Below are 27,882 nucleotides of genomic sequence, written 5' to 3' on the forward strand. Positions count from 1 at the left end.
AAATTCTTTGGTCGAGCTCCAGTCGCACTTCAAAATTTAAACTCATTCGAGTTCGAACTTCAAAATTTAGACTCATTCGTCGGACTTCAAAATTTAGGCTCATTCGAACTCGAGCTTGTATAACACATTCGAGCTCGAGCTCGAGCTCGGCCCAATTCGAGCTCGGCTCGGCCCGTTACACCCCTACCCACACTCTAGTGAAAATGGCCTCGAGTAGTTTAGTCAAATTTTGTATCAAGATGGAGTGTGTCCCTCCATAATTTTTCTCTTGTTTTGGCTGATATTTCAGCTTTTGTTAAATGAATCTAATTTTCTTTAAAAAATAAAACATGACAATGTAGAAAAACCAAAGTAGATTATGCAATTTCCTCACAACAATTAATTTCATTTCTTTATTAATATTTATGGATGAAAATAAAAAATGAAAACTTTCTTCGTTTGACTTTTCTAACACTACAAAGATTACAGGAATTGCATTAGCTCAGCGTTCCCTATTGTGCCCTCAATCTTCACTAACTACAATGGTACATACCCTTAACTTTTTCTTCTAGCTCTTCTTTCTAAAGTATGGCAGAAATGCAATGCTGCTCAAATTTGTATCTCGTCTACTTCAGTAAGTTTATGGTAGCCGACATACTTGAGCATTACCAAGGCGGGTGATCGAGCTCCGCTGTCTCTGGGGGCGCTGGTTTCCAACCAGGTTTCTCGTCCCAGTACATGTCATAATAAATATGTCCAGGAGTGCGATTCTCTACGCAGCACCATATACCGACATACTGCTTCACTCTGTGTCTAAATTTTGTTTCTCTTTCCTGACCAAATATTCAAACATAAACAGGTATATGAGTACCGAAAACACGTTGCATTTTAGATATAGCCAAAGAAAACATCTGAGTGAGCTCCTACATAACGCATTTTAGCGTCCACCAGAAAGCAAGAAAAAGAAAGAAGAAAACTCGCCTTGTGAGTGAATCCTAGGAACGCATCTTGCATTGAAGAAAATTGAATAACTTTGACATCCTTGAAGGATGCGAATATGGCCTTGAACTGCAAGTTACAAGTAAAACTATAGATGGTAAGAGAGGTCTATCAAGCAATGAAAAATATTTTACAAACGTCATGTAACTAAACCGGTTAAAGAAGAATAACAGAAGATCTTCTGCAAAACTAAACTAAATAGTTAAGGGCTTGATAGAGACTTGTAGCAGTCTGTTCTGCACATTAAAATTATAGTTTAGGGGGTGTAACCGAGTCATGCGAGCTGATGGTAATTCAAAATTCAATGGAGAAAAACTCAAAATTGGCTTTATGCTAATCGAGTCGAGATTGAATTTGAGTTACATGACCCAACTGCCGAGTTTAGTTTTAAGCTACTCCACTAGATAGCCTTATGAATCTAATTTTTTTTAAATTGTTTTATACATATATAAAAGCTAAATGGAGTTCAATTCTCAATTTTTCTACCAAACTCAAGCTCAAACTCCTAAAATAAAACTCGATCGACTTTTAATTGAGTTTCAAATTTTAAAATCGGGTCTAGCTCGATGGTAGTGTTTCAACTCGACTTGCCTCTATGACACTCCTAGTATAGCTTTACTAACTTTCATTAGCAAATTCTCTCGGTTGACAACTAAAGGCATGTAGTTAGGCACATTTCAAACAAATTTCATTCATACACCAGACAAAATGAGCTTGGATAAGCTCTAGAAACTCATTTACATGAACAGCCTCTTTTAGAGTAAATTTGCACGGAGCACCAAAATTGAAGGACCATATGGGAACACAATCCTGGTCAAATAAGAGAAGAAAATGCACACGAAATTCAGTTACCTTTTCTTCACTACTTCCTTTTGGAAATTTCAAAACTCCGGATGGACTTGTTTTGTTTGATGCCATGCAATCTTGAGTTCCTTCTTCACAAAGGTGGACATCAAGCCATGACTCTTTGACCTACAAATGTTCCGTGTAAAATTACTCATAAGTCAAAGGGTTCATTTAAAAATTATGTTTGGCATATGCTAAAACAAGAATCGGAATTTCTGAAGCATTTCTGAAATTAGAAACGAAATGCCATAATCGACAAGTTTCCATGCAATATAGTTTAGAAGTAAGTAACATTTAATAATGTGATTTAAGTAATTCAAATCTAAAGTTTTTCAAACTATTTAACATCTTAAGTATATTTCACCCCGTTTTTATTTTTTTATAACTTCGAAAACAATTACCATAAGTAATCAACAAATAAAACTCGTATTTTTACTACTGATTACTTACAGCCTAATCATTAATTTAACAATGTCCTTTTACCACTGCCATCATTGAATAGCACCATGACTCTTACCACCTTCTGCATCGCTCTATGCCATTCATCACCACCCATCACTGCCACTCCCACTGTCACCACTATCAAGGTGACAACCATTTGTTACCACCACTGTATTTCCTTCATTCTGATTCAGGGGTGCGACGTGTCATCATCACAACTGCTTTTACTATCCTTCAATTTCGTAATTTTCTTTCATTTTTTCTATTATGTTTGTTGCACCATATCATTAGATTTACATTTAACGTTCAATTCAATAATTTTCACATATATTAACTTGAGCACCAGTAATTGCATGTAAGCCCTCAAATTTTCAGTGTCAAATTATACTTTATGCTAAACAACCATCAAATTCTAATAATATATGTAAATTGTTTCGCTTACTTGTTTGGGTAATGCAGGATTGTCCAGAAAAGAGTATTCTCTGATACTGATCCCGGGGCCAAACTCTTCCTCTGGTTGCTGTTTCAGCATGACATTCACCTGTAAGTAGCGCATATTTTGTAAGTTTAAGAAAATTATAGAAATTTGTATAATACTATAAATTGACATGCAGAAGTGAAGTCCCATTATGGCTTTCTGAACTATATATCATTCAGCTCGTTAAGAAAATTGTACACGAGCAACAAGCATGGTTATAGTAATTCTTTACCAAACATAAATCATATGCACTCTTAGCAGGCAACAAAATTTTACTGAAAGAATTTCTAAATATTACCAGGACAAACAAAAAATTGACATAAAAAATAAAAGAGGAATAGCAGCAACTTAGTTGCAAGCATATTTTTGCCTGGATTTCATTTATCTGGCTCAATCATGCATTTAGAGGTTCTTAAAAGCTACTCCCTATGTCCCAATCTAGATCAATAGTAAATTATAACTTTAATTTCAACTCTTTTATAACATTAAATACTTATTTCATTAAAAATTCTATTCTCAAAAATTTGAGGAGAGTAAAAAGAGAACAATAAAATTTAAAATAATATAAATGAACCGATTAGACTGGGACCGCAATTCAAAGATTCTAGGATAGAGGGAGCAGTAGACTTCAGTTACTGAGGCAAGAGATGGTTAATAAATTTGATAAAAAAGGCCAGAATAATACAATCTGATTATAACAAGAATAATGAGTTCACTGTCAAAAAACAAATGCAGCTGAATTTAGCAGCATGCCCATCATACAATACAGAGACTGCTAAATGTAGCTAGGTTCAATGATCAGTTCACAAAACTCAAGAATCTGAGCAGCTGAACTGAGCCCAAAAGAATACATCCATACTTGAAGTTATAGCATATTCATAAAAGCTGAACTGAGACCAAATGAATATATTAGCATATAAATGTTTGAAACACTAAAAATCATGCGAGAAGAATTTATAGAAGACTTCATTTTCTCCAGCAGATCCATAAGGAATTTTATCGGCTCAATGTTGAATAATACAAATATTGTTGCAGGCAGAAGCGAGTCAGGGCTTAATTAGCGGGACTAAAATTATGGGAAAACAGCACTAAAAGCTAAACTAGTTCGAGGAAATCAAGACACTTAAGCCTACCTCAAACACATGGTCTAAAGGACATATAAAAGGTTGTCTGGTCATAGATCCCACAAGAACTCCAGGATGACCAAACCACAGCCTATCCAACCTGCACCATATAGGAGGCATGACCTGAGAGCATAAAACAAATCCAGAGAAAAGTGATTAAGAATCCTCTTGAGCAATTTAGCAATACTACTGGGGTAGCTAACTTGTATACTAAGTTTAACAAGTATAAGCACACTTTCATCCTCAAAATGACATTCTACATGAATATATGTTTGAACTGAGGTTATGTAGAATGGAATGGAAACGCTAAAACGGGAAACATCAAAGTGATAGATAGCTATACGACATTCTTTAGAAGAATATGCAATAAACATAGAGTTTTGGAGTTTCAAAAGCATTTCTGAAACAAAAACGAAATGCTGAAAAAATAAGTTTTTGTGCAACAAAACTGCGGTAAACCATGCAGTCTCAAATTAATATGCAGAAGTTTAGTCACACACTTTCAGATATCTTTTAAATGAAAGAATGATTATATCAAAATGCATGTCAAAATGAAGTGCGACATTAACATGTCCAAGACACCTAATTGCCAAAGAAGCTATGCAAGTCAAAGGTGTTCAACCCTATAATATGCTCATTCAAAAGATAATGATTTTACCCCAATACATGAACTCAAGACTTTTATTGCTATGCATCATCATCAAATTAAAATTTTCAATCTTAAAACATTAGCTGCATATGATATACACAGCACAATGAAAACAAAAACATCACGTCGCTTTGAAAGAAGCTAAGAAAGCCACAGTTCCTCACCTAAATACACACGGTATTTTAAACCAATACAAAGTATTTTAAGCCAATACAAAGTATTTTAAACCATTACAAAGTATTAAAGGCACTAAGAATCATCATGAAATCTCGATTTTTTGGTCGCAAAATGAGTTTCGTCTAGTGTACACATCACAATCAACCAAATAACATTAAGTCGCATCAAGAGTTGACAGCAAAAACACAAACTGCAGAGCTTAGCTCTCAAGTTTTAAGCATGAAAACCACATGTTGCATCTTTCAATCTGCCTCAGTTGTCTACCTATTCCAACTTGTGTTTATGAACAAGCAATTTTGTTTCCATAATAGAAACTAACATAGGGGTTATATGTTGTCTTTTATAATTTCAAGATTAAAAAATCTCATCCCATACTTTCCACATTTTCTTCAATAGTTTAAAATTGAATTTTAACAAGAGACAAAAAAAACAAAATTGAGCAATTAGGATATTTTCCAAGTGGCTATTACTCTTAACTTGAGATCAACAATGTGTAGTCTCAGGTACAGTGTTACATTTACACTTAGGCGAACATACCAACAATACTAGAATTGTAGATCCTGAACTGATCCAATTAAAAAGTTTCAAACTGTGGTCAACAAGCAAATATCATAATATTCTATAGCAGGCATGAAATGTTAATTTTAAAAATCAGGTATTAGTTGTGCCACATTGATTACGAAATTACAAAGAATCTATGCTATCATAAGAGAGAAGAATGTCCAAGATAGGAGTTACGCTCACCAGAGTACGATTCAACAATGAAGCAATTGCAAGTGCCGTCCTTATTTGTTTAATCTAAACAAGTCATAATAACATAAATTATCAGATTACTTAACAGTGTAGTCAAGTGACAACCACTAGTTCAATTAAGTTTAAACGTGCATACTTGGTAATTGACAAGAGAGAAGTGGGACTCAATACTGTGTTTCCCATCTAGTAACAAACTCTTCGGAATAGATGGCTTAAATGACAAAAATCCTCCTGCATGGAGAGTATTGAACTGTTAGCATGCAATTATTGAAGAAAAAGACAAACTTCAATCATCACGTAGTGGCATATCCAATAGTGAAAGCATCCATCTGTCAAAATGTCATGTCGAGTATCAGGGATTGACAGTTTGCATGAACTTGGTTTATGAGGAAGTTCAAATAACTTGAGCTCACTTTGTTTTTTTGAGTATCTATTAGGCACCATTTTGTCAGAAAACAACTCTAACAGCATTCATGCAGAAGTTTCTGAGTCTTTATAATTATGATATAAAAATCTCAGAAAATCAACAGAATATAGATGCTAAAATTCATTAGCAGTATGTCAAAATCACATGTCCGTTAGTTAGGAAGAATCAATTGGTGGTATATCAGACTTTGGGTGAAATCAGTGGGTGAGGAAATTGAACTATTCATTGGACTATACGTCAGGATTTAGCCATGATTAAAGTCAAAATAAAAAGATAAATGTATACTAGTATGAAGTGGAGTTCTCTATCAAATTTACAGAAAATATTCAACAGAAGTTGGCAAAATACCTGGTACATCATAATACTCAGGTGGATCATAAAAAACCATGCCTTCCCGTAGTCGGTGTCTCTTTCCTTCTGTGCCTGCATACTGGAATGTGGTATGGACTGCATATGGCTCCAATCTGAGCTGTTGATACATGGCCTGCCAAAATGTCATAAAGGGTAAGGAAATGCTCGACAGTTAGTCACAATGCATTACTTGACCAAAGCAAGATATCTGAATTTGACAGGAAAAGCATGTATAGAATAATATGAGCTTAAAGACAAGTAATACCATGACTGCATCAATTGATACATAAATTCTACCTGGACAAAATAAGTATGTCCGCTACAAAATATAGTTGCTGGTAAAATTCCCAGCTTGAGATTTCCATCAAAAGCATATACAAGTCCACTGTCATTGTCAACAGATGGTCCTAACTGCCTTCGTACAATATCATTAAACCCATTTTGGTCCCAAATCTTATCATCGGCCAGTAGCATCTCTTTCCACTCTTTTGCTAACTTTTTGGAAGGCTCTGTTGGCCGCCAGTGGAAAATTCCTATATTGTAAGCAGCACCAACTGCCCAAGACGCCAAAACAATTTTACTAGTAACGAAATCATCAAAAGTAAACAAACACGATATCAGATATAATAGAACCAGAATGGATAAATTTAATAGCCAACTACTCCGAGAAATGACTTAATTAGAAAAACATCACTACGTTAAAACTTGGGCATAATACACTTAATAAAATAAGTAAAATGATGATCAGCATATGCTGTACCAATTTTACAAATCCAGCAAAGACAGTTGGAATATGCAAATGCTAAGGTGCACTCGTGAAAGACTACATTCACAAAGAAACATATTATTTACACATTCACGGAAAAACTACCAGGCACAAAGCATCAATAAAGATATAGCATGTGACCGATTCTTGCAAAATATATATTATTTACAACCCTGACTCAGCAAAATTCACCTAAGTTAATTATGATGCTCGCAAAGTTGAATAGGTGATGGAAAGTTTGAAAACCAGATTTTGTTAAAGCAGCTAAGTACAAATGTAACATTCCACCAACAATTTCTTAAACTACACCTACGAGAAATGGTAACACATTGACAAAACATTTGATTTAGTAACTAACGTGTTAGATGAGATCCATTCAGTATGAATTAACACTAAGTAAGGTATCTTTTCGAAGGGAACAGCAACTATTATGATTGATAGGAAATAATTATGAGTAAACAAATGTTGTCTAAAACCTTCAGATGCCAAACACAGATCTTAAACTAAGAACCAAAAGAAAATTTAGAGCTATTTGGACTACAGGAATTAGGAAACAGAATCACGCTTGCATAAGTACACTAAAAGTAAACATAAACTTTTAACTTAAAACATAGTCTTCACCTTCTTGCCAGACGTCCAACCTATCATCAGCAACAGTCGGTACAACTGAATCACTTGAAGTTAAAACATCTGCATCAGGATAACGAGCAAGATACGGCAGTGGATTCTGTTCCAGGAAAACAGAATATACTAGCTTAATACTCAAAAGGATATCAAAACGACCATAATAATCAAGCAAACATACCAAAACACACACAACGATAATAGCGTACCTTCAACCAGACCATATCGGTATCACACATCAACAACTCATATCCAAAAGGAAGGAATGCCTCAATCAAAATAACTTTTTCTCTACCCATTTTATGAAAAGTAGGTGAACCCCATCCAACATCAGCTGTACTCATATGACTCCCCATATCGAAAACCGGAACCCCTCTCCGATACAAAGCCTCTAACAGCTTTATATCCATGGCACCTAACCCAAAAAGTCAACAATTCCAAAACTTCAAAAACTACTAAGCTTAACTTGATGAACATAATAAAAATTTAATCTTTACTTACTTACTTACTTACTTACCAACAAGAAGATTGGAAAGGCCCAAGTCAGACAAATGTTTAACCCAAGTAAGAATAAAATCCATAAAAGCAAAGTTACCAAAAGTAACAATAATCACATTGTCCTTCACTCTTTGCTCAACTAATTCTTTAGTGAGCCTAAAACTCTTCAAAGGAGGCATTTTTGAATTGGGTGGTGGAATTTCCCATATGGGCTTTTCAAGAACATTGCTTTTCTCTTGATTTCTTCCTGATACTGATGCTGTTGGTGGTGATGGTAATGGTAATGGTGTTTCTTGAGAAACATTAGCTGGCCCATCAATATCTAAACAAAAACCAAGAAAAAGATAGTAAATTTAAAAACAAAAAAAGAGTGAGCCACCGATGAGCTACGGCTCAAATGGTATAAGCGCTGGGCAGCATTCTACTGCTACGGTGGTGGGTTCAATGTTCAATTCCTCCCACGAGCGCTCTCCGATTGTAAAAAGGAAAGAGAAGAGTGAGGGACTTACGAGAGAGAGGAGGAGATGAGACCCACGAGAGAGAAGAGGAGGGTTTAGCGGAAGAGTAGACAGCGGAGAAGACATAGAAGGAAGAGAAGAGAATACCGCAGAGAACAGTGGCATAGATCGTTAAAAAGAGTGGTTTTGCGTTGATCACTTCTTGGTATGCATTTCTCCAGACTGCCATGATTTGGGATGTTTGTTTGTCAAATCCAATCAATCATTGGATTTGTTATTTGAATGATGATGATGATGATGATGATGATGATGCAGAGAGGGTATTAGGGATGGCTGAGTGAAGCGGTTGTGCTCTCGCAAAATGTCAACTCTTAGACTTGTCAGCACCTTCTTCTCCGTCTGCTTCCTCCATTTAGTTTTATTAATATTTTTTTCATTTTAGTGTTCGAATGAGCCATTACAACTAGTGGTCTTTTTTTACTCAAATTTTATGTTGAGCTTTTAATATAATTTTTTTTGGCAAAAGGTACAAAAAAATCCTTGTAGTTTTCACAAAAGTATAAATCAAACCTTTTAATTTTTTTGGAGTATAATTAAGCCCTCTTTGTTTTCAAATAGAACAAATAACCTCTTTCATCCAACATCATTAGAAACACTCGTTAATAGCTGACATGTTCTCATAATTATATAGGAAAAAAGTTCAAAAATAATTTTAATATTTAAAATATTTACCAAAAATTTGAGAAAAACTTGAGGGCTTTTTTATACCTTCTACCTAATTTTTTTGAGCAAATTACTTAGAAGTACCACAGGTGTACCATAATTAACAGTTTGGTCATTTGTTTCAAAATTCTACTGAATGGTCCCTCAGTTTTAATTATATAAACTTAAAGGTCTTTCTGCTAATTTTTGTCCATTTTTCCGTTAATGAAGAATGAAAAGACAAAAAGCCCTTAGCCTATACGTTGCTGTTTCATGTATATCAGAAAAGAATCAAAAACACCCATTCTTGAACGTTGTCGTTCATTACAAAGACCTAACCACTAAATCCAATTCTTTATTAAAATTGAAATCATCTTTTGAACTCTCAAACCCTATTTTCCCAATTTTGTTACTCGCTATCCACATGTCGATAACAAGTAATTGATTAAGCAATGGAGAAAGTTTTTGCAATCGAAGAAGACAAAGCAAGAAAGACGGTAATGAATGATATTTATGCAATCGAAAAAGACAAAGCAACAAAGCCAGTGACGGAGAAAATTTCTGCAATAGACGAAGTTGTAAAGGTGCGTCTACTGGTTTGTTAACTCAAATTTTGTTACTTTCATTTTCTTCCTCGTGGTGCTATGTTGTATGTATTGCTTGGTTTTGCTGCTTATATGCTATTCCTGCTTTTTTATTTTTTATTTATCTTTTTTTCATAGATGATTCTTGTTTCTATTTATGTTCTACTTACCATGTAGTACTGTCAATGGAAACAATATTTTGTGAGTTTTTGCTTTAGCAGTTATGTCCATTACATCCCTTTAGTAGGTTTATATGGGTGAATGTGGAGTTTTTGAGTTGTCTCTAGAATAAATAATATATATTCAATTCAATCATTTCCTGCAATTCATGTCCATTACATCTCTTAAGAAATGTGTTGTTTTTTTGTATTCCTCTTAAGTTGAAAAAATGAAGTTTTAGAAATAAGCTTTTGAAAATGAGAATGGACTAGATAGATTTAAGTTGAGCTTAGTTTTTTTATTATGTATTTTTTTTAACAAGGGGTTCATCAATTGATTTTATAATGAACATCTATTAAGCATTAATGTGTTTTATAATGCTAGTCAATTTTCTTGTTCATATATTTGGCTTCATTTAGCTATAAGCTCATTAGCTCATTCAAGATCTGTAATATTATGATATGTATTTGAATTAGTTATTATTAGTGCTATTTGGTTTTGATGTCAATTGACTAAGGTTTAATCTGTAATTAAATTAGCTTAATTTTCTGTTTTGTCATCAGGAAACATATGTAAAGAATTATGTGTTGAAATTCAAATTTAAAGGTAAAGAGAAAGTTAGAAGCGATGTTTCTCATAAACAGTATTCGTATTTTCAATTGTTAGAGGATTGTCATAGGTTGTTTTCAATTGAAAGTGATTTTATTAATGTTTATTTTGGCAATGGTATGCATTTAACTGGTGATGGTGATATAGATAACATGTTGAGTAGCTATATGGAAGATGGTATAGTTCCTATTAATGTGTTTGAAAGGCAGGTTGCACCTACAGAGCGTGTAACGTTTTTTCCTACTAATGTTATTGATGATAGGGAAGAAACAGAAGTGATAGAATCCTTCAGCCAGTTCTCGCAAAGACATATCAACACATTCTCGAAAGCTAGACTCTATGAAGTCAAGGCGAGCCATTGTTGTTTAAAGCTATTACTGAAAGTTCTGATGAGGATGGATTAGTTCCTAAAAAGGCAAAAGAGGTTATGAAAAAATCAGTTAGAAAAAGGAAAGGGCCAAGGGTTAGGTTACCGAGAGGGCTAAGGGCTAGGTGGAATCACAAAGCTGGTAGTAAAAAATCAGATGGTATAATAGAACCTTGGATGAAGATATTATAGAGGATTTAACTGTTGATGACGATATTAGAGAGGGTGGAACACAAGTTGAAGGTGTGATAGAGGGTAGCACACAAGAAGATTTTGAATCATATGCAGAGGCAGGAAGATTTGCACAGGCAGAGGTGGAGCAACAAGAATAGGTAGAGGTGGAGCACCATAAACAGGCAGAGGGTATAACTGAGTGTGTAACGCGGGCTGATAATAGAACAGAAGTAGAAGAGACTACAACCTCAGTGGGTATAATAGAGGCATATGATATTACAGATGCAGAATTTATAGCACAGGCAGAGGCCAAACTCCAATCAAATGCTGAGGTCATAAGTGAAGCAGTAAGAGGTAAAGTGACAGGGAGAGGGAGAGAGAGAGGGAGGGGTGTACTACAGAGAGCTGTGACACATCTTAGAAGGTGCAAAATACCTTTAGTAGTGAATTCTGATGATGATGATGATGACGAAAGTAATCCAACTAGCGACTTTGATTTTTTATGATAGTGATGACAATGACTGGCTGAATGAGGATGACATGCATGATAGTGAAAGTTCTGATAGTGAATATAGTAATCCTCGTGAAAGTGATGAAGATGATCAAATGAGTGATGTTGATGAGGGTAATTTAGAGAAGAGTTCATCTTTTGAAGATGAAAGAGAGCATAAGAGTAGGGGTATGCAGTATTCGGTTAAAACCGAATAAACCGACCGAAGCAAACCAAAATTTTAATTTGGTTCGGTTTTTTGTTAATTCGGTTCGGTTTCAGTTTTCATTTTTAAAAAGTTTGGTTAATTTGGTTCGTTTCAGTTTTGGCGAAGGAATTTCTGAATTAACCGAGCCGACCGAAATAACCGAAATATATATATTAATTGTGTTATTTTTGTAATTTTTTTAAAAAAATTAAGGTAATTTTGTAATTTTTTTAGAATTTAGTTACTAAAACCCCTCAAAATGTACTTAAATTATAAATTAGTATTAAAATTATTATTTTTTATTTTATTTTTTATTTTTTAATAATTAATTTTAATAAAATTTGGTTATTTCGGCTAACCGAAATAACCGACCGAACCGAAATATTATTTCGGTTCAGTTTTGGTTCGGTTTCAATATAATTCGGTTCGGTTTTGGTTTTAGAAATCTCTAATATTTTGGGTTCGGTTAATTCGGTTTCGGTCGGTTCGGTGACCGAACCGACTGATGCACACCCCTACATAAGAGTGGAAAGAAAAGAATGAAAGACCCATTGAAAGGGTTATACAGTATACCTTTCAAAGTTGAAGATGAGAAGGAGATTAAATTTGAAGTTGGACAAACATTCAGAAGCTTGGGTGAATTTAGGGCTGTTTTAGCTGATTATAGAATAAAGCTAGAGAGCAAACTTATTTTTGGAACTGCTCATAGTTTATAATTGGTTATTAAGTCATAGTGAGCAAACTGTTTTTTTGTGATTTGCTCATGGGAATATAGGAGGTAGAAGCCATATTTTTTGATTTTGAACATTGTAATGACTAAGTTACATAATATAAACAGATTTTTATTTGCATTTTAACTGCCTATATAATGTGGAATACAGGTTTCATTTGTTTATAAATGCTTTGAAACTCATAAAACAGGTCAACTATTTAGTCCCTATCTTTTAAAATATTCAATTATTTAGTCCCTTTCTTTTAAAATAATCAACTATTTAGTCCCTTTGTTTTCGAGCTATTCAACTATTTAGTCCCTTTCTTTTCAAATTATTCAATATTCTAGTCCCTATCTTTTTGTATTTTATACAAGTAAGTTCCTGCCATTCTTTTCAGTATGGGCAGAAATAGCATCATTATAGATCATAACTTCACAATTTCATTAATAATTACAGAATTCATTAAGCTGCTGCATACCAACAAGGAACTAACTTACTGCCCACTATCAATACTACATACCAATAAGAAACATAACCTCATAATTTCAAGCAAAACTGATCGGACTCCCAATTACTGTCGTAATAAGTCTGAATCAGAGAACGTGCAGTATAGGAATCTGTAAGCTTCCATCGAGCTTGATCTTGACGTAGAGGATGAGTTGAAATCTGCTGCAAATTTGACATCAGTTCGGCCAAAACAGCAGCCTCACCAACGCGCAGTCTGCGTTTCCATTTAAATTCAGTAATGCAGCCTATAATCTGATTAATAAAATCTGACAGGTTAGCTTCATGATTCCTAGATAGCCCGAAGAGACGATGGTGCGAGAGAGCAAGAGGTTGCTGTTGATTCAGCAGCCATAAATCACTCCAAAACCTGATGTGAAGACCATTCCCTGGTTCAAAATTAAAGTTAGTTTGAAATAAATTCCAAACTTCATGATTAGAACAAAAAGCTTTTAACGCCCCGCCATAATAACGATAAATTCTTGTTATTAGAATTGATAAAATCGTGCCAAGAAGATACATTTGAACCATTACGCATAACATTAAACCAAAGGGAGTTTCTATTACTGCAAGCCAACTTCCAAATCCATTTTAACAACAAACTTTCATTTTTCAGACGCAATGAAGGAATGTTGAGACCACCAAAACTGAATGGGAGACAAACATTATCCCACGAAACTTTGCAAATCCCTCTCTTAGTATGAGAACCCCTCCATAAAAAGTGTCTCATGAAACTCTCCATTGTTGCAACAACTGAAACTGGAATGACAAAGGTGCACATTGTGTAAACTTGAAGGCTGCTCATAACTGGATTAATCAATAGAAGACGGCCAGCCGGAGAAAGAAGGTTTCCTTTCCAAAGAGCCAAATGGTTTGAAAAATTCTGAATCAAAGGAGCAAGCTGAGTTCGGGTCAGGTACTTACTTGATAAAGGCATACCGAGATAAGAAAAAGGAAGTTTCTCGATTTTGCAATAAAGAATACTAGCTGCTTCGGTTGTGCTCTCAAAATCCACGTTCAGTCCAATTATAGAACTCTTATGAAAGTTAATATGAAGCTCGGAGATGAGCTCAAAACAACGTAAAATTCTCAATAAGTTTCTAACCATGTCCATGTTATTCGGAAGGAATAAGAGCGTATCGCCTGCAAATTGTAACAAGGATACAGATTCATGATAACCGTCAATTGTAATGCCCTCAATAATTCCCACACTCTTAGCTTTGTCAATGAGAATTTTAAAACCCTCTGCTGCGATAACAAATAACATAGGCGATAGTGGGTTGCCTTGACGCACTCCTTTCTCCATGAAGAAGTTGTCTGACGGACTGCCATTGATTAAAATAGATAGCTAAGAAGAGCTGAACATAGAAGAGATCCACTGAATCCATTTTTCGTTGAACTTTATTTTTTCAAGGATATTCAGAATAAAATCCCAAGAAACGCTGTCAAAAGCCTTTTGAAAGTCGAGTTTAAGAATGAAATTCTGCTCTTTTCTCCTAGAGGAGAGGTGAATAATTTCAGCTGAAATGGAATGACAATCATGAATGCTACGCCATCCAAATTGATTCTCCGAGATAATTGCAGGCAAAAGAGGAGCAAGACGATTAGCCAATAGCTTCGAAACCATTTTAAAAATTCCATTGATGAGACTTATAGGACGAAAGTCTTTAATGTCTCTAGCACCCTTAAATTTCGGCAAAAGAACCAAAAATGCAGTATTCAATTATTTTGGAAAATGACCCGACCTGTGAAAATTCAGAAAGAGCTGCTGAATATCTAATTTCAAAAACTACCAAGCCCTGTTGTAGAAAAACATATTGAAACCGTCCGGCCCAGGCGCTTTATTGTCATCGCAATTCAGTAAGGTAGAGTAAATTTCATCCATCTCAAAAGAATGAATAAGACCCACAGCTTGAGAAGAAGAAAGCGATTTAAAGGATAAGCCGTTGAGACTATAAGAATGGAGTTTGTTTCGACTGTACAGCTTCCGATAGAACATATTAGTGTTGTGTTTAATGTCGCTAGGAGTTGAATATCCCACGTTATCCACAAAAATCTCAGATATGAAATTATTTTTTGCTTGAATCGATGCTGTCGTATGAAAGAAACTTGTGTTTTATCTCCTAAAAGACTCCATTTTATACGAGATTTCTGAAGCCACAAAGTTTCAAGCTGTTTTGTAATCCTTAAATGATCTGATTGCAGTAAACAAAGGTTAGCTTGCTCTCCTTCTGTGAGATTTCTGACATCAGTTAAAGACTCCAAGACTGAAATATTCTGTTGCAATTGTTTGGCTTTAGTATTCAAATCTCCAAAGACATTAATATTCCAGATCTTGATAACTTTCCGTAACTCCCGAAGCTTGATAACTAATGATGTATGTACATTAAGAGAAAGCCATGAAGCCTTAATAAAAGGAGGGAACTCCTTATGATTCCACCAAGCCTTGATGGATCGGAATGGACGCGGACCCCAATCAATACGGTCTTGAGAAGTAAAAAGAATTGGAACGTGATCGGAGAAAGATCGGGCTAAGGCTGTTAAGTGAATATTAGGCCAAATGTTAAACAAAGATGGTGATACAAAACACCTATCAAGTTTTGACTTAGATAACCTGTTTTGCCAAGTATAAAACCAACCGTGAAGAGGAATCTCAAGTAAACCCATAGAGTTAATAAAACTAGAGAATTCTAGCATTGAAGTCGAGAAATTATGGCAGTTTGCTCTCTCCGATGGATCTAAGATTTCATTGAAATCCCCTGACACTAAGCACAACCTGTCGCAAATCAATTCTTGCAGTAATCCATTCCACATAGCAGCTCTATTAATCTAGCAGTTTGGAGCATATAAAATAATAAACCGAATAGCATCTGAATTCCAAGAAAAATTTAGCGAAATCCATCTATTCGTAGTAATGATACGAGTAGGAGAAATCATAGAAGAATCCCAGATGCACATGAGACCTCCCGAGGTTCCGGTTGAACCCGAAAAACAATAACCGAAATCCAAATTTGGCCAAAGTTTTCTAATCAAAAAATCATCAACAATTTCTTTTTTCGTTTCAATAAGACCTATAATCGAAAAGTTATGACTGGTGATAAAAGAACGAATACATCTTTGCTTTCTAGAAGAAGCAACACCTCCTCGACAATTTCACGCAATAGAGTTAAAAGAATACGACATAACAAGAAAATTATCCTTGATAAAAAAAACTCCTTAAGAGGAAGTCTGATGTTCCTTGCTTATTTTCTGAGTAAGGAGGTCCACAATTTCATTGTCCAACTTCTCAGGAAACAAACCCAAAGTAACCCCTACTTCCCATGTCTTCTTAGCCTCCTCTTTATCTTCTATAAGCTGATTATCAGGTGATGAAGCTGCCGGTGTCAAAACAAGATTTTGTTCCTATAAGCTAGCAATAGCTTCTGCTTCTGCAAATTCTGCAACAAATTCTGAAACAGATACGACTTCCTTATATTGCATTCCTTTGTGTTTTCTCCTTGTGGTTACGTATTGAAGATGTAATTCGCCATGCGCAGGATCTAGATTATCCTCATTCTGAAAAGTTTCCGTAGGTTGAAAGTCTATAAATTAGGTATCCTTTAAAGGGATCTTGTTGCTGTCTAAAATGGTATCCCTTCCGGTTGAAGGGATCTTGTTGCTGTCTATAGGGGTATTCCTTCAGGATGAAGGAATTTTCTTGCTGTTAATAGAAGAAGTGGAGGTAGGAGAAGAAGATAATGATGGAGAATGGAGTATCGAGGGAGCATTTGCAGCCTTGTTGTCTGAACTAGCTATAATTTGTTCCTCCTTGTGAGTGTCCTTCGAATCAGAAATCAAATCCTCCAAATCCGAATCCGAAGACGAAGAAAAAGATATCGCTATGTCAGTCTCAATAGCATGAACAATGCAAGTCTTATCTTTGTAGTTAATTTTCAACTTTTGATTGACACGAGGACCTTCTAAAGATACTAAGACTGCACCAACATCTAACCGATCTTTCAAAGAAATTTCCTCATGAACTGTAATAGATTCGCCAATCATATTTCCAACAAATATGAAAAAATTATCCGACCACAAGGAGAGGGGAACGCCTGAGATGTTAATCCAAGCCAAACGGTTGGATGCTTTTTGATAATATTCAGGTTTGCAGATTACTTGAATAAAGCCATCATTTGAACGTGGTCTACTGTGCATGAAGAGTGCAGCTTTTTCAACTAATGAAAACGTAACCAAAATATCTGAACCTCCAAGGATTGAAACTTTCTCGAAATCAATATTTAAATCTGTCAGGTAATCATTGACAGTAAGAAGCGATGAGGGAGAATTCAATTTTAATGCAACTGAACGTGAAAGCCAATCAGACACTAGGGAAGTTTCTGAATAAAAATAGGAGATTTGTGGTTTTTTGGATATCATCTTCGAAGGAATCGGTTGCTTGCGTAGGACATAACAACAGCTTGCTTAGCTTCATTCAGATTTGGTTTTGGCAAAGTCGTTGGCTTGACAGATGTTGTTGAAGTTTTTGACGGCTCCAGAAATTTTGCTATAAATGCTCGCAATTTGTACTTTCCAATCGAAATAATATTAATCCGAGATATAATCCAATTAATACTGATATTCGAATCGATCCGCAGGAATCCAAAGCACCGGTTTGCTGAATTCAATCTTCTCGCAATTGAGATTCTACCATAACGGTTATATCTTTCAAAAGCGTTCTGCAGGTTAAGATAATTCCATGATCTTGGGAAGTTTTCGAAGTAAACCACATGATTTGCCAATGGACGAGGAGTTAAGCTGGGTTTGAGGTTGGTGATGATGGTGTTTTGGGTAAGATTAGGGTTAGGGTTTTTGGGTGGGAGAGAGCTCATGATTTTTTTTTCTCTTAATAATACTAACATTTAGCTGCTTTCCAACTTTATTTCATTAACCTTTATGGTGAGCTATTGGACTTCTTTTATTCGTGGGTTGCATGTTAACAATTGCCTCGTTCTTCTCCGGATTCTCCTCTATCCCCTTTTTAAGGGTGAGATATCCAAAAAATTTACCCGACCTTACTACGAACACGCACTTCTCATGATTTAACTTTAAGTTGTACCTCCTTATCGTTTCAAAGGTTTTAATCAAGTCTCTTGCATGGTCTTCGATTCATACTAATTTCACCACGATGTCGTCCACGTATATATTCATATTCCTTCCTAAATGATTTTTGAAAACGATGTTCATTAACTTTTGTTATGTCGTCCCGACATTTTTCAACCAAAAATGCATCTTCTTTTAACGATACTTGATCCATGAAGAAACATTTTAATTAAAACAAAAACAGTCTAGAGATGCAATATTTCCACAAAAAATTAGAACTAATAATACATAATTTCTTTGTATATTGTGTTTTCATGAAGAAATATTTACTGTAAAAATATTTTTCAACCTGTTAGCTATCTTATTATTAAAAGAACAATTAAACTTTTGTTTTTTTACAAATTAATCTGAAATGACACCCACACATTATATATGAAACCAACACAGTTTTTGAATGTTTTATTATTGAATAATGTACAATCAACTTTCTTGATTCACCGACACATCTTGCTTCTTTGACACATGAATGTAATGTCCATTTCCAAATTTTAGTATCGGAGTTCTAACAATTTCTCCTGTCTTGACATCACTACACCTGTATTACATAAAAACTAAATAATTAGAATAAGAAATAGCAGTGAAATACATTATAGATAACTGAATTTTTGAATTATTTTAAAAATGACTTAACTTTAATATTTTTTAAGATCATTAGACTTTAATATTTGTTCCATAAAATTTTTTTGATTTTATTTTAGAGTTAATGTCATAAAAATTCACCAACTTTACATGTTTTTTTCATTTTAATCACGTAGTTTAAATTTTCTCATTTTTATGCACGAACTACCACTTTTTCTCAAATTCACGCACGGTGCTGAAGTGTCACGACTCCATCGGTAATTCGCTGAGGTGTAGTTCATTTTACACCAATAAATGAGTGCCACCTCAGCGCCGTGCATGAATTTGGAAAAAAAATGGTAGTTCGTGCTTGAAAATAAAAACATTTAAACTGCGTGATTAAAATGAGAAAACGTTTAAAATTCGTAATTTTTTTTGAGATTAACCTTTTATTTTACTTATATAATAATCTAAGTTAAGAATATTTCTCAAGTCAGCAAACATTACAAAATTACATATTTAATTTAAAATGAATAATACTTTATGTGAGGTACAACTGGATTATTAACATGATAAATATATTATAAATAATCTAATTCAAATGACCACATAATTAAAATTAGATTAAAAACTCCTATTTGAAATTAAAATTAAATTTTGACGACCTTAAAAAATAAATTAAAGTTCATTGTCTTTTCTGAAATAAATTAAAAATTCAGTAACCCCTATTAGACGTGTTTATGGGTTTGGTACCCACCCATCCCGCTTGGGTCTATCTACCTTGGGCTGGGTTGGAAACTGAACTTGGTCCAAATTCAAAAAAGTCTTCTATTTTATGAGCGGACATTTACTTTTATATAATTTCTCATGTAAGTTTGAAATAACCCAGCCCGAGTCCATGAATATAGACCATAATTTGATAATAAATACAAATTTCGATTCGGGCTCAGACTGGACTTAAACTTATATAAAAAAGGGTGATTTACAAAAATTCGTCAAAAACTATAAATATTTGTCAAAAATACCTCAAAAACTAAAAATTTATTAACGTACCTAAAAATTTTAAATATTTATTTTTTTACTCCGCAGTTTATTTTTTTACTCCGCAGTTGCAAACAGTTTCAAAAAACACAATTTGAAACTGTTTTACAAAATGTTTCAAATACAGTTTCTAATAGAGTTTCAAAAATAGTTTCTAATTGGGTTTTAAACGGTTTATAACTGTTTTTTAAAAAATAAGTTGAAACTATTTTACAAAACGTTTCATATACAGTTTTAAACGGTTTCAGAAAATAAAATAAAATTTGAAATATTTATAAACCATTTCAAAGACGGTTTGTAATTGAATTTCAAACGGTTTATACACGTTTTTTAAAAAATAATTTGAAACCGTTTTAAAAAACAATTTCAATTAAAATTTCAAAAGGTTTCAATTTTTTTTAAAGTAGACATCTTTGAAACCGTTTATAATACAATTTCAAACAATTTAAAAAAACCGGTGTATTTTCACAAATTTTTTTCAGAGTAAAAAAATAAATTTCGGAGTAAAAAAATAAATTTTCAAAAAAAAGGTACAAAAATAATTTTTCAAAAAACGGAGTATTTTTGCAAATATTTTTTAAAAAAAAGAGTGAAAATTCCTCCATAAAAAATGAGAAAATTTGGAATTTACCTAAAATAAAGAAATAATAGGACTTTATACCTCAACACGGAAAAGATAGCAAAAATACATCACTGTTTTGACTTTTTTGTGATTTTACTCTTTAGGTTTGAATATTTATTATTTTACTCTGACACATACACACATGACACGTGCTCTCTTTCTCTCTCTCTTTTTCTCTTTTTCTCTTTCTTTCTCTCTCTCTTTCCTTTTTTGCGTGCGTACAGGTCTTTCACAATATTATGCAGAACCATTTTTCATTCACTTCTCTTTTATTCATTCACTTTACATTCAATTCTTTTTTATTCATTCAATTTTATTTAGGTCTTCCATAATTATGCAGAACTATTTTTCATTCAATTTATTTTTGTTCATTCAATTCTTTTTTGTTCATTCAATTTTTTGTTTGTTCTTTAAATTAACTGGAGATTACAAATTTCATTTCCATTTTCTATGAATATTAAATTTTAAAGCAAGCTTATCAGAAAATTAAATGAATGTCAAGAATCTATTTTATTTTCATTTTCCATCTTATTATCATGTTATTACGAGTATCATATATAGCATATTGTTATATGATAATATAATCATATTGCTGGATAATATAAGATACAAGTACAGTATCACATTATCATATGATTATCACTGTATCACATTATCATATGATTATCACAGTTTCATCTAAAATGTAATTATCAATGTATCATATTGCATTTTAATCTTATTATCATGCCATTATCAGTATCGTATGTAGCAGATTATTATCATCTCATTATCGTAATTTTTTTCATGCAATTATCATATTATCATACTATTATCATTTTATTATCAATAAGAACCTTATCATAATTCACATTATCATCTCGTTATCATTATTTTTATGTAATTTTTTCCCATAGATGTATCATATTATCATACTATTATCATAACTTTATTATTTAATTATCATTTGGTTATCACTGATATCATGATTCTTTTTGTAATTATATTTTCACGTACGGTATCATCCAATTATCATAACCTTATCATACTTCATTATAATCTATTATCATAATTTTTATGTAATTTTTCTATATAGGTATCATATTATCATAATTTTATTATTTAATTATCATCTGGTTATCACTGATATCATGACTTGATTTTGTAATTATATTTTCACGTACATTATCATCCAATTATCATAATCTTATCATACTTCATTATTGTCTAGTATCATATTATCATATGATTATCACAGTATTACATTATCACATAATTATTACAATTTCACCTTATCATATAATTATCAATTTATCATATTGCATTGTCATCTTATTATCATGCCATTATTAGTATCATATATAGCAGATTGTTATCATAATTTTTCTATAATTTTTTTTCAAGCAAGTATCACATTATCATACTATTACTATTTTATTATCAATGAGAATCTTATCATACTATTATCTTCACATTATCATCTCGTTATCATAATGTTTATGTATTTTTTTTCATATAGATATCATATTATCATACTATTATCATAACTGCATTATTTAATTATCATCTGATTATCTCTGATATCATAAATTTTTTTGTAATTATATTTTCACGTACGTTATCATCCAATTATTATAACCTTATCATACTTCATTATCATCTATTTATCATACCGTTGTATTATATAATAATGTTATGATAACAACGTGATAATCATATGATAATCAGACGTTTTTTTTTATAAAAAAAATTATTTCTCTTCAGTTTTATGATAATGATATGATAATGCAGTGATAATTATATGATAATCAGATGCTGTTTTTTTTTTTTGCAAAAATCGTTTTTTTATGCAGAAACTCATTATTTTCATCATAACATTGTTTCTTATGCAGATTTTTAGATCTAAAGTTGAAAAAATTCAAGATTAATTTATTTAGATCTGAAAATTAAAATAAATCGTATTTATCACCATGAATTAAGAAAAAAATCGCTAAAATCAAATATGAAAGGACGACGAAACGATGGCGGGGCGACAGAGAAACAACGAAGAAAAAAGAATAAAAATAGAGAAGAAAAGAAGAAATAAATAAAAGAAGAAGAAAAAAATGGTAAAGAAAATTGAACCAGAGAAGAAGAAGAAAGAGAGAAAAAAGAGAGAAGGAGAGAAGAAAGAGAGAAGGAGAGAGAAAAAAAGAAGAAAAATGACAGGTGTTGTTTAGAGTAAAATAAATATGATTAGAGTAAAATAATAATAAGGAGTATGTATAATTATAATATAAACATGTCTTAGAGTAAAAAAATAAATATATTAAAAGGGTGAGGTATTTTTTTTATCTTTTCCTTATTGAGGTAGGAAATCATATTATTTTCAAAAAGAGAGTATTTTTCCTAATTTTCTCTAAAAAAATTGTAAAGTCTGGCAAGCCCGGCCCAAACCCGATCCATAAATAGGTTGATTCCCCATGTAATTGACCCAAGAAATAATATAGTTTATGAAAATTAACCTGTATTTGGTGACGAAAACATGGATAAACACCGCAAGCAAAACTTTACTGTATTCTGCTCCGCCGCATGGTCTCTTTCCCCGACCAAATGGGATAAACTTTTTGGCAAGAACATCTGAACCTAAATCCTGCTTATTTTATAACTAAAATTAAAATTAACAATAAAATATATTGAAATTGATTTGTTGTGGACATAATTGCAAATCTTTTGAATTTAACTAAATTTTATGCAGATAATGTCAAATATAGTACCTTCCATCGCCATGGATTGAAAGCAGTAGGATCTTTGTAAGTGTCTGGATTCAAGTGAGAAGAAGCAGGAACAATCATGATCGTCCAGCCCTTCGGAATTGTATATCCTTTAAAATTTACGATTATTTAATTAGATTTTAAAGTATTAGATGAGACAAGCTTAAATTTTTAAAATAATAATTAAAAAAAATAAACAAACAGAAAAAAAAGTATTATTACCGTTTATATAGATATCAACCATGGTTCTCCTTAACATGCCTATGGAACCACTCAATCGAAGTGCTTCATTGATAACCTATATATCCATTACGTACAAATTAAGATAAACAATTAATTTAAAACCTAGTTTTTTCTTTTTGATGAATCAAAATTATAGTAAAAGCCACAAGGAGTGGCAAACGACTTTTCTTTCGCACAAGAAGTGGAACATTCAAGGTGACACACTAAAGGCTACGACAAAGAAAATCGGCCAAAAAAAAAAGTCAAAGTCCTGAAAACAAGATACAACAAGGATTTCTAAATAAATTCTAACCCGAATAAGAAAAATCCTTATTACTAATTTTAAAAAGGAAAACAGCTTTCGAAAAACAGTTGAAAATCACCACATCTTTGCTTGGAGCCTTGTTTTAAAAAAAAATTCATCCCTGCATTTCCAAATATCTCACACTAATAGATAAAAAAGAACCTCCTATAACTTCGAATAAGGCCTTTTAGGAATAATTTTTTTCCATTGTAACATAAAATTCACAAAAAAGCTAGGAAAAGTCCAAGCAACATCAAGCCTCTACAGAACCTCATACCACACACCTCTAGCGAAACGACAGTGAAGAATAATATGGTCTTGCGTTTCAACCATTTCACATAAAGAGCACAAAGAATTCTCCATAGAGATTATATGCCGAGTAACCAGAAAATCCAGAGAAGAAACTCTATTATGAGAAGCAAGCCAAATAAAAAATTTAACACGAGGTGGTGCTAGCGATCTCCAAATACGATTGAACGGAAAAATACTTGGATAAAACCTAAAAATTTATATAAGGTTATGTTTCACATTGTAATTCGAGGTGTGAACTTCAAATTTATTTATTTTCTCATTGTAATAAAAAAATGTCTCATAATTATGTTTAGCTAATCTTAGTGTGCATGGCGCAGTGAATATTTGATTGATATATTTTGAATTTTTTATATTTAAACCGCCAAATATGTTAAAGATTATTGTTTATGGATTTAATACATATTAAAAAAAAACATTGTACAAATATTGGTGTAGGGATCTTACATGCATTGTAAAAGTCATGGATTTATATTCCTTCCATGTCAAACCTGTAGTTTCATTACTTTCCCTGCTTCGTATAATCTCCTCATTTTCTTTCTGATAGGATTGTTCCAAAATAGAAAAACTAATTATAATTTGAAAAGAATTTTCGATTTAAAGTTGTGAATTTCAAATACCTGTAATTCTTGCATGGTTAGAGGATGTTCAGACAGTAACTTAATGACCAAAGTTAAAGTTGTCGGAATGGTCTCAGAAGTAGCAAGTAGAAGTACAAAGATAAGATAACTAAAAAGATCATTTGTGAATAAGTTATCAGCTTTCATTTGTTGTATCAGACTATCAAGAAAATCCCCTTTGCTTGTTTCAGGAAAAATTTGTCGCTCCACAACTGCTTCATTTATTATCTTCATTATACTTTTCTGACTCTACAATTGGAATAAATTAATTAGTCGGTTGAGAGTGGATAAAAGAAATATTATTATTTTTCAAAAGATGAAATGATTTAATGTAACAATAGGTTTGATCGTTTCACTGATATATTCCAAAAAAATTGAATAATCAATCAAAGTTGTGAATTTTTTTTTTCTTAACTAGAGTAATCAAGTAAAAATTCACGTAAGCAATCCACCTCGGAATAGATACTTATGGATATAATTGTTTCAATTTGCAAGATTCTCATACCAGACTATGGTCAAAGCAATGGAAATCATTTTACTCTTTCAAAGGAAAAAAAAATAATATATCCAAAATGATGAGAATAGACGAATATATACTAAATAAAAGATTATATCAATTTGGCCTAGTCATGACAATTATATCAAAATAATAGATAGAAAAAATGAAGAATTTAATTAATAAAAATTTAATATTCTTTGGTCCCTACTTAATTTTATGATAACTAGTTCATAACTAAAATAATTATAAATTTTTATAAGGGAAAAGGATCATTTATGCCCCTAAGGTTTGATTCCAGAATCAAGTAAGCTCCCAACGTCCGAAAAGGTTCAAATATGCCCCTAACGTCTTAAAATGTTGACAATCATGCCCTTAATTTGGACGCATAAATGATATGTTAGGGGCCTAATTGTCTAAATTAGGGGCCTTATTGTTCATTTTTAAGACGTTAGGGGCATATTTGAACCTTTATGAACGTTGAGGGCTTATTTGATCCTAAAGTCAAACCTTAGAGCCATAAATGACCCTTTTCCCTTTTTAAAATCATCTATCTTATTTTATAAAAAAAAATGGTATATTATTGTAGAAATTTTATAAAATATTTCTATAAACATGGACTAACTTATCATAGAAGTTAGACAAAATGATTTTTTTTATTCATGAATTTGACCATTTTATCAAATATATAACTCGAACAATATAGTCTGGAATTTTGATGAACTAATAAAAATATATTCAAAATTTGTCTAGTCACAATTAAATGGACTAATTTGTAATAAAAATAACTTAAAATACTTATTTATATTAATTAAGTCTCTCTCTTTAATATTTGATGCTTAAATATAATTATCATAGAATATGAAGTTGTTGGATCAAGCTGGAGCAATCTTCTATTCAAGATAAATAATCTAACAATTTATAATAATTGTGAATAAACTAACTAACTTTTCTTCATAAAAAAATAACTTATTTTGCCTTTTCAAAAATGCATAACTTATGAAAGTTACCTCCATACACTTATGAAAGTTTGTTCCTGGAATATTTACAGGAAAAGAAAACAACCCTTTTGTAAAGCTCGCAAATGTTTTGCGCAGATTGTCTCCATTTTTTTCCGTATCATAACTAAACAGGACCTTTGAAGTGAAATCCAATATCATCTGAATGTCAAAAACGAATTAGAAAAATTAGCGTAATTTAATCAATATAATAAAAAATGTATGACTAACAAATATTATTTCCTAGTACCCTGGTACATGCATGCTGTAATTCGAAAGATTCATGCTTGGACCATGCTTCCAAGGATTTGTTAACCATGTCTTCCAATTGAGGCAGAAGGCTTTCTTTGAGTCTTTCAGGACCAAAATGTTCGGTAATAACTTTCTTGAGAGTCTTATAGATATATCCAAGGCTAATACCATCTTTAAATGACCCATTTTGACCAACAAGTTCAGCCAAAGAATCCAAATACCATAATTCTACCGACTTCCCTTCTTGTTGAAGAATAAAATGATTGAAATCATCATCTGATGATACAACTACTGGTCGTCCGGCCAAGCTTGTTTTAAATATTGGCCCGTATCTGAAATAATACTCATATAAGTATACGGATAATTAATCTTGATAGTCATTAAACTTTTTTTTTTTCATTTCAGTCACTAAATTTTAACTTTTTTTTTAATTATTAAACTTTTATTGTTTTTTTTATTTTGTTTTCCTGTTAAAAATGTTTAGATGGCCGCCAGAATGTCACATATAACAGCTAAATTTTGCTAGTTTATTTGAAAACTTATCGAAGATGCATAATTTTAGTTTGCAAATGAGTTTTAAGCTAATTTATGTATACACGACGAGAGAAAAACTAAAATAAAAAAACAATTAAAATTTAGTAATCAAAAAGAAGAAAATAAAACTTTAGTGAATGAAATGAAAAAATTGAAAATTTCACGACGTTGAGGATGAATTACTTCCGTAGTATGTATTCTTTTATTATGAAATATTAAATTTTCCAACTTACTTTTTGATTCTGCTCTTCACAAAATGAGGCATGTCAAGCGACTTGCTTGGAATAAAGAATTGAATAGTTTCTCCGATGAGCGGAAATCCCATGGAACCAGGAGGAAGTCTTCCATTGCAGGGAGGATTCCGCCACCTGAAAATCCAATAAACAAAGAATGATAGTATTATTGCAAATGCAAATACAAAAATACTCATAGACCACATGATGGTAGTGGGTTAAGAATAGTGAGGATTGTGCAAATTATATATACAAAAACAACTGAATGAAGTAGTTCCGCCTTCCATGTCCGAATATTATTTATTTATTAATTGTTTTAGAGATCAATCAAATCTGAAAGGATATTCAACTCTTATGGGCCATGGGCCATCAATAATGATAGTTGAATTATGATTAATTTAGGGTTTTACTATTTGTCGTCCAAAATTACTATCCACCGCCTTGAAAATTATCATTTTACCCTTTGAGTAAAATTTTTTTTTAACAAAACAAAAAAATACATTCTCTCAAATAGATTTGAATAACCCGATTAAAATGACGAATAACGCTCATGATTCGTCGGGAAACGAATATCTACCATCCAAAACTAGCGTACCCGAATTTTCCGAGATAATTTTTTTATTTTACTTCGTTTTTAATTTTTTTTTAATTTCGTTTAATAATTTTTAGTGGGCCATCGTCCAACGATGGGCCATCGCTCTATGATGGCCCATGGCCCATAAGGCCATCGCCATCCTAAAGC

At 32.4% G+C, this 27,882-nt stretch overlaps 2 protein-coding genes across 2 annotated transcripts; both read right to left on the reverse strand.

Annotated features, from left to right (window-relative positions):
• Positions 1–364: 364 nt before the first annotated feature.
• LOC126681309 (arabinosyltransferase XEG113) lies at positions 365–9,027 on the reverse strand. Its single transcript, XM_050376834.2, has 13 exons — positions 8,622–9,027; positions 8,132–8,434; positions 7,824–8,029; positions 7,612–7,717; positions 6,522–6,778; positions 6,222–6,357; positions 5,583–5,677; positions 5,438–5,491; positions 3,877–3,990; positions 2,708–2,806; positions 1,831–1,950; positions 961–1,047; positions 365–812 (listed from the first exon to the last, which is right to left on the reverse strand). The coding sequence occupies exons 1-13, from the start codon at positions 8,797–8,799 to the stop codon at positions 645–647; spliced, it is 1,923 nt and encodes a 640-aa protein (XP_050232791.1). The 5' UTR covers positions 8,800–9,027; the 3' UTR covers positions 365–644.
• Positions 9,028–18,484: 9,457 nt separating this feature from the next.
• LOC126680288 (cucurbitadienol 11-hydroxylase-like) lies at positions 18,485–27,391 on the reverse strand. Its single transcript, XM_050375389.2, has 9 exons — positions 27,141–27,391; positions 26,372–26,705; positions 26,134–26,283; positions 24,628–24,876; positions 24,455–24,547; positions 23,395–23,470; positions 23,176–23,282; positions 22,924–23,051; positions 18,485–18,754 (listed from the first exon to the last, which is right to left on the reverse strand). The coding sequence occupies exons 1-9, from the start codon at positions 27,344–27,346 to the stop codon at positions 18,640–18,642; spliced, it is 1,458 nt and encodes a 485-aa protein (XP_050231346.1). The 5' UTR covers positions 27,347–27,391; the 3' UTR covers positions 18,485–18,639.
• Between the last annotated feature and the right edge of the window lie 491 nt (positions 27,392–27,882).

Source organism: Mercurialis annua, linkage group LG5 (assembly GCF_937616625.2).
Source record: "Mercurialis annua linkage group LG5, ddMerAnnu1.2, whole genome shotgun sequence".
Lineage (NCBI taxonomy): Eukaryota > Viridiplantae > Streptophyta > Magnoliopsida > Malpighiales > Euphorbiaceae > Mercurialis > Mercurialis annua.

Bases quoted from the DNA above. Each gene is read 5' to 3' on its own strand.
- LOC126680288 (XM_050375389.2), bottom strand. From the start codon at position 27,346: ATGTGGTCTATGAGTATTTTTGTATTTGCATTTGCAATAATACTATCA. The intron at 24,548-24,627 runs GTATTTGAAATT...CAATCCTATCAG, and splicing joins TAACCATGCAAGAATTACAG to AAAGAAAATGAGGAGATTAT. The intron at 23,283-23,394 runs GTAATAATACTT...TAAATTTTAAAG, and splicing joins GGTTGATATCTATATAAACG to GATATACAATTCCGAAGGGC.
- LOC126681309 (XM_050376834.2), bottom strand. From the start codon at position 8,799: ATGGCAGTCTGGAGAAATGCATACCAAGAAGTGATCAACGCAAAACCA. The intron at 8,030-8,131 runs GTAAGTAAGTAA...TTTTTGGGTTAG, and splicing joins CCTTTCCAATCTTCTTGTTG to GTGCCATGGATATAAAGCTG. The intron at 2,807-3,876 runs GTAGGCTTAAGT...CGCTACTTACAG, and splicing joins CTTTAGACCATGTGTTTGAG to GTGAATGTCATGCTGAAACA.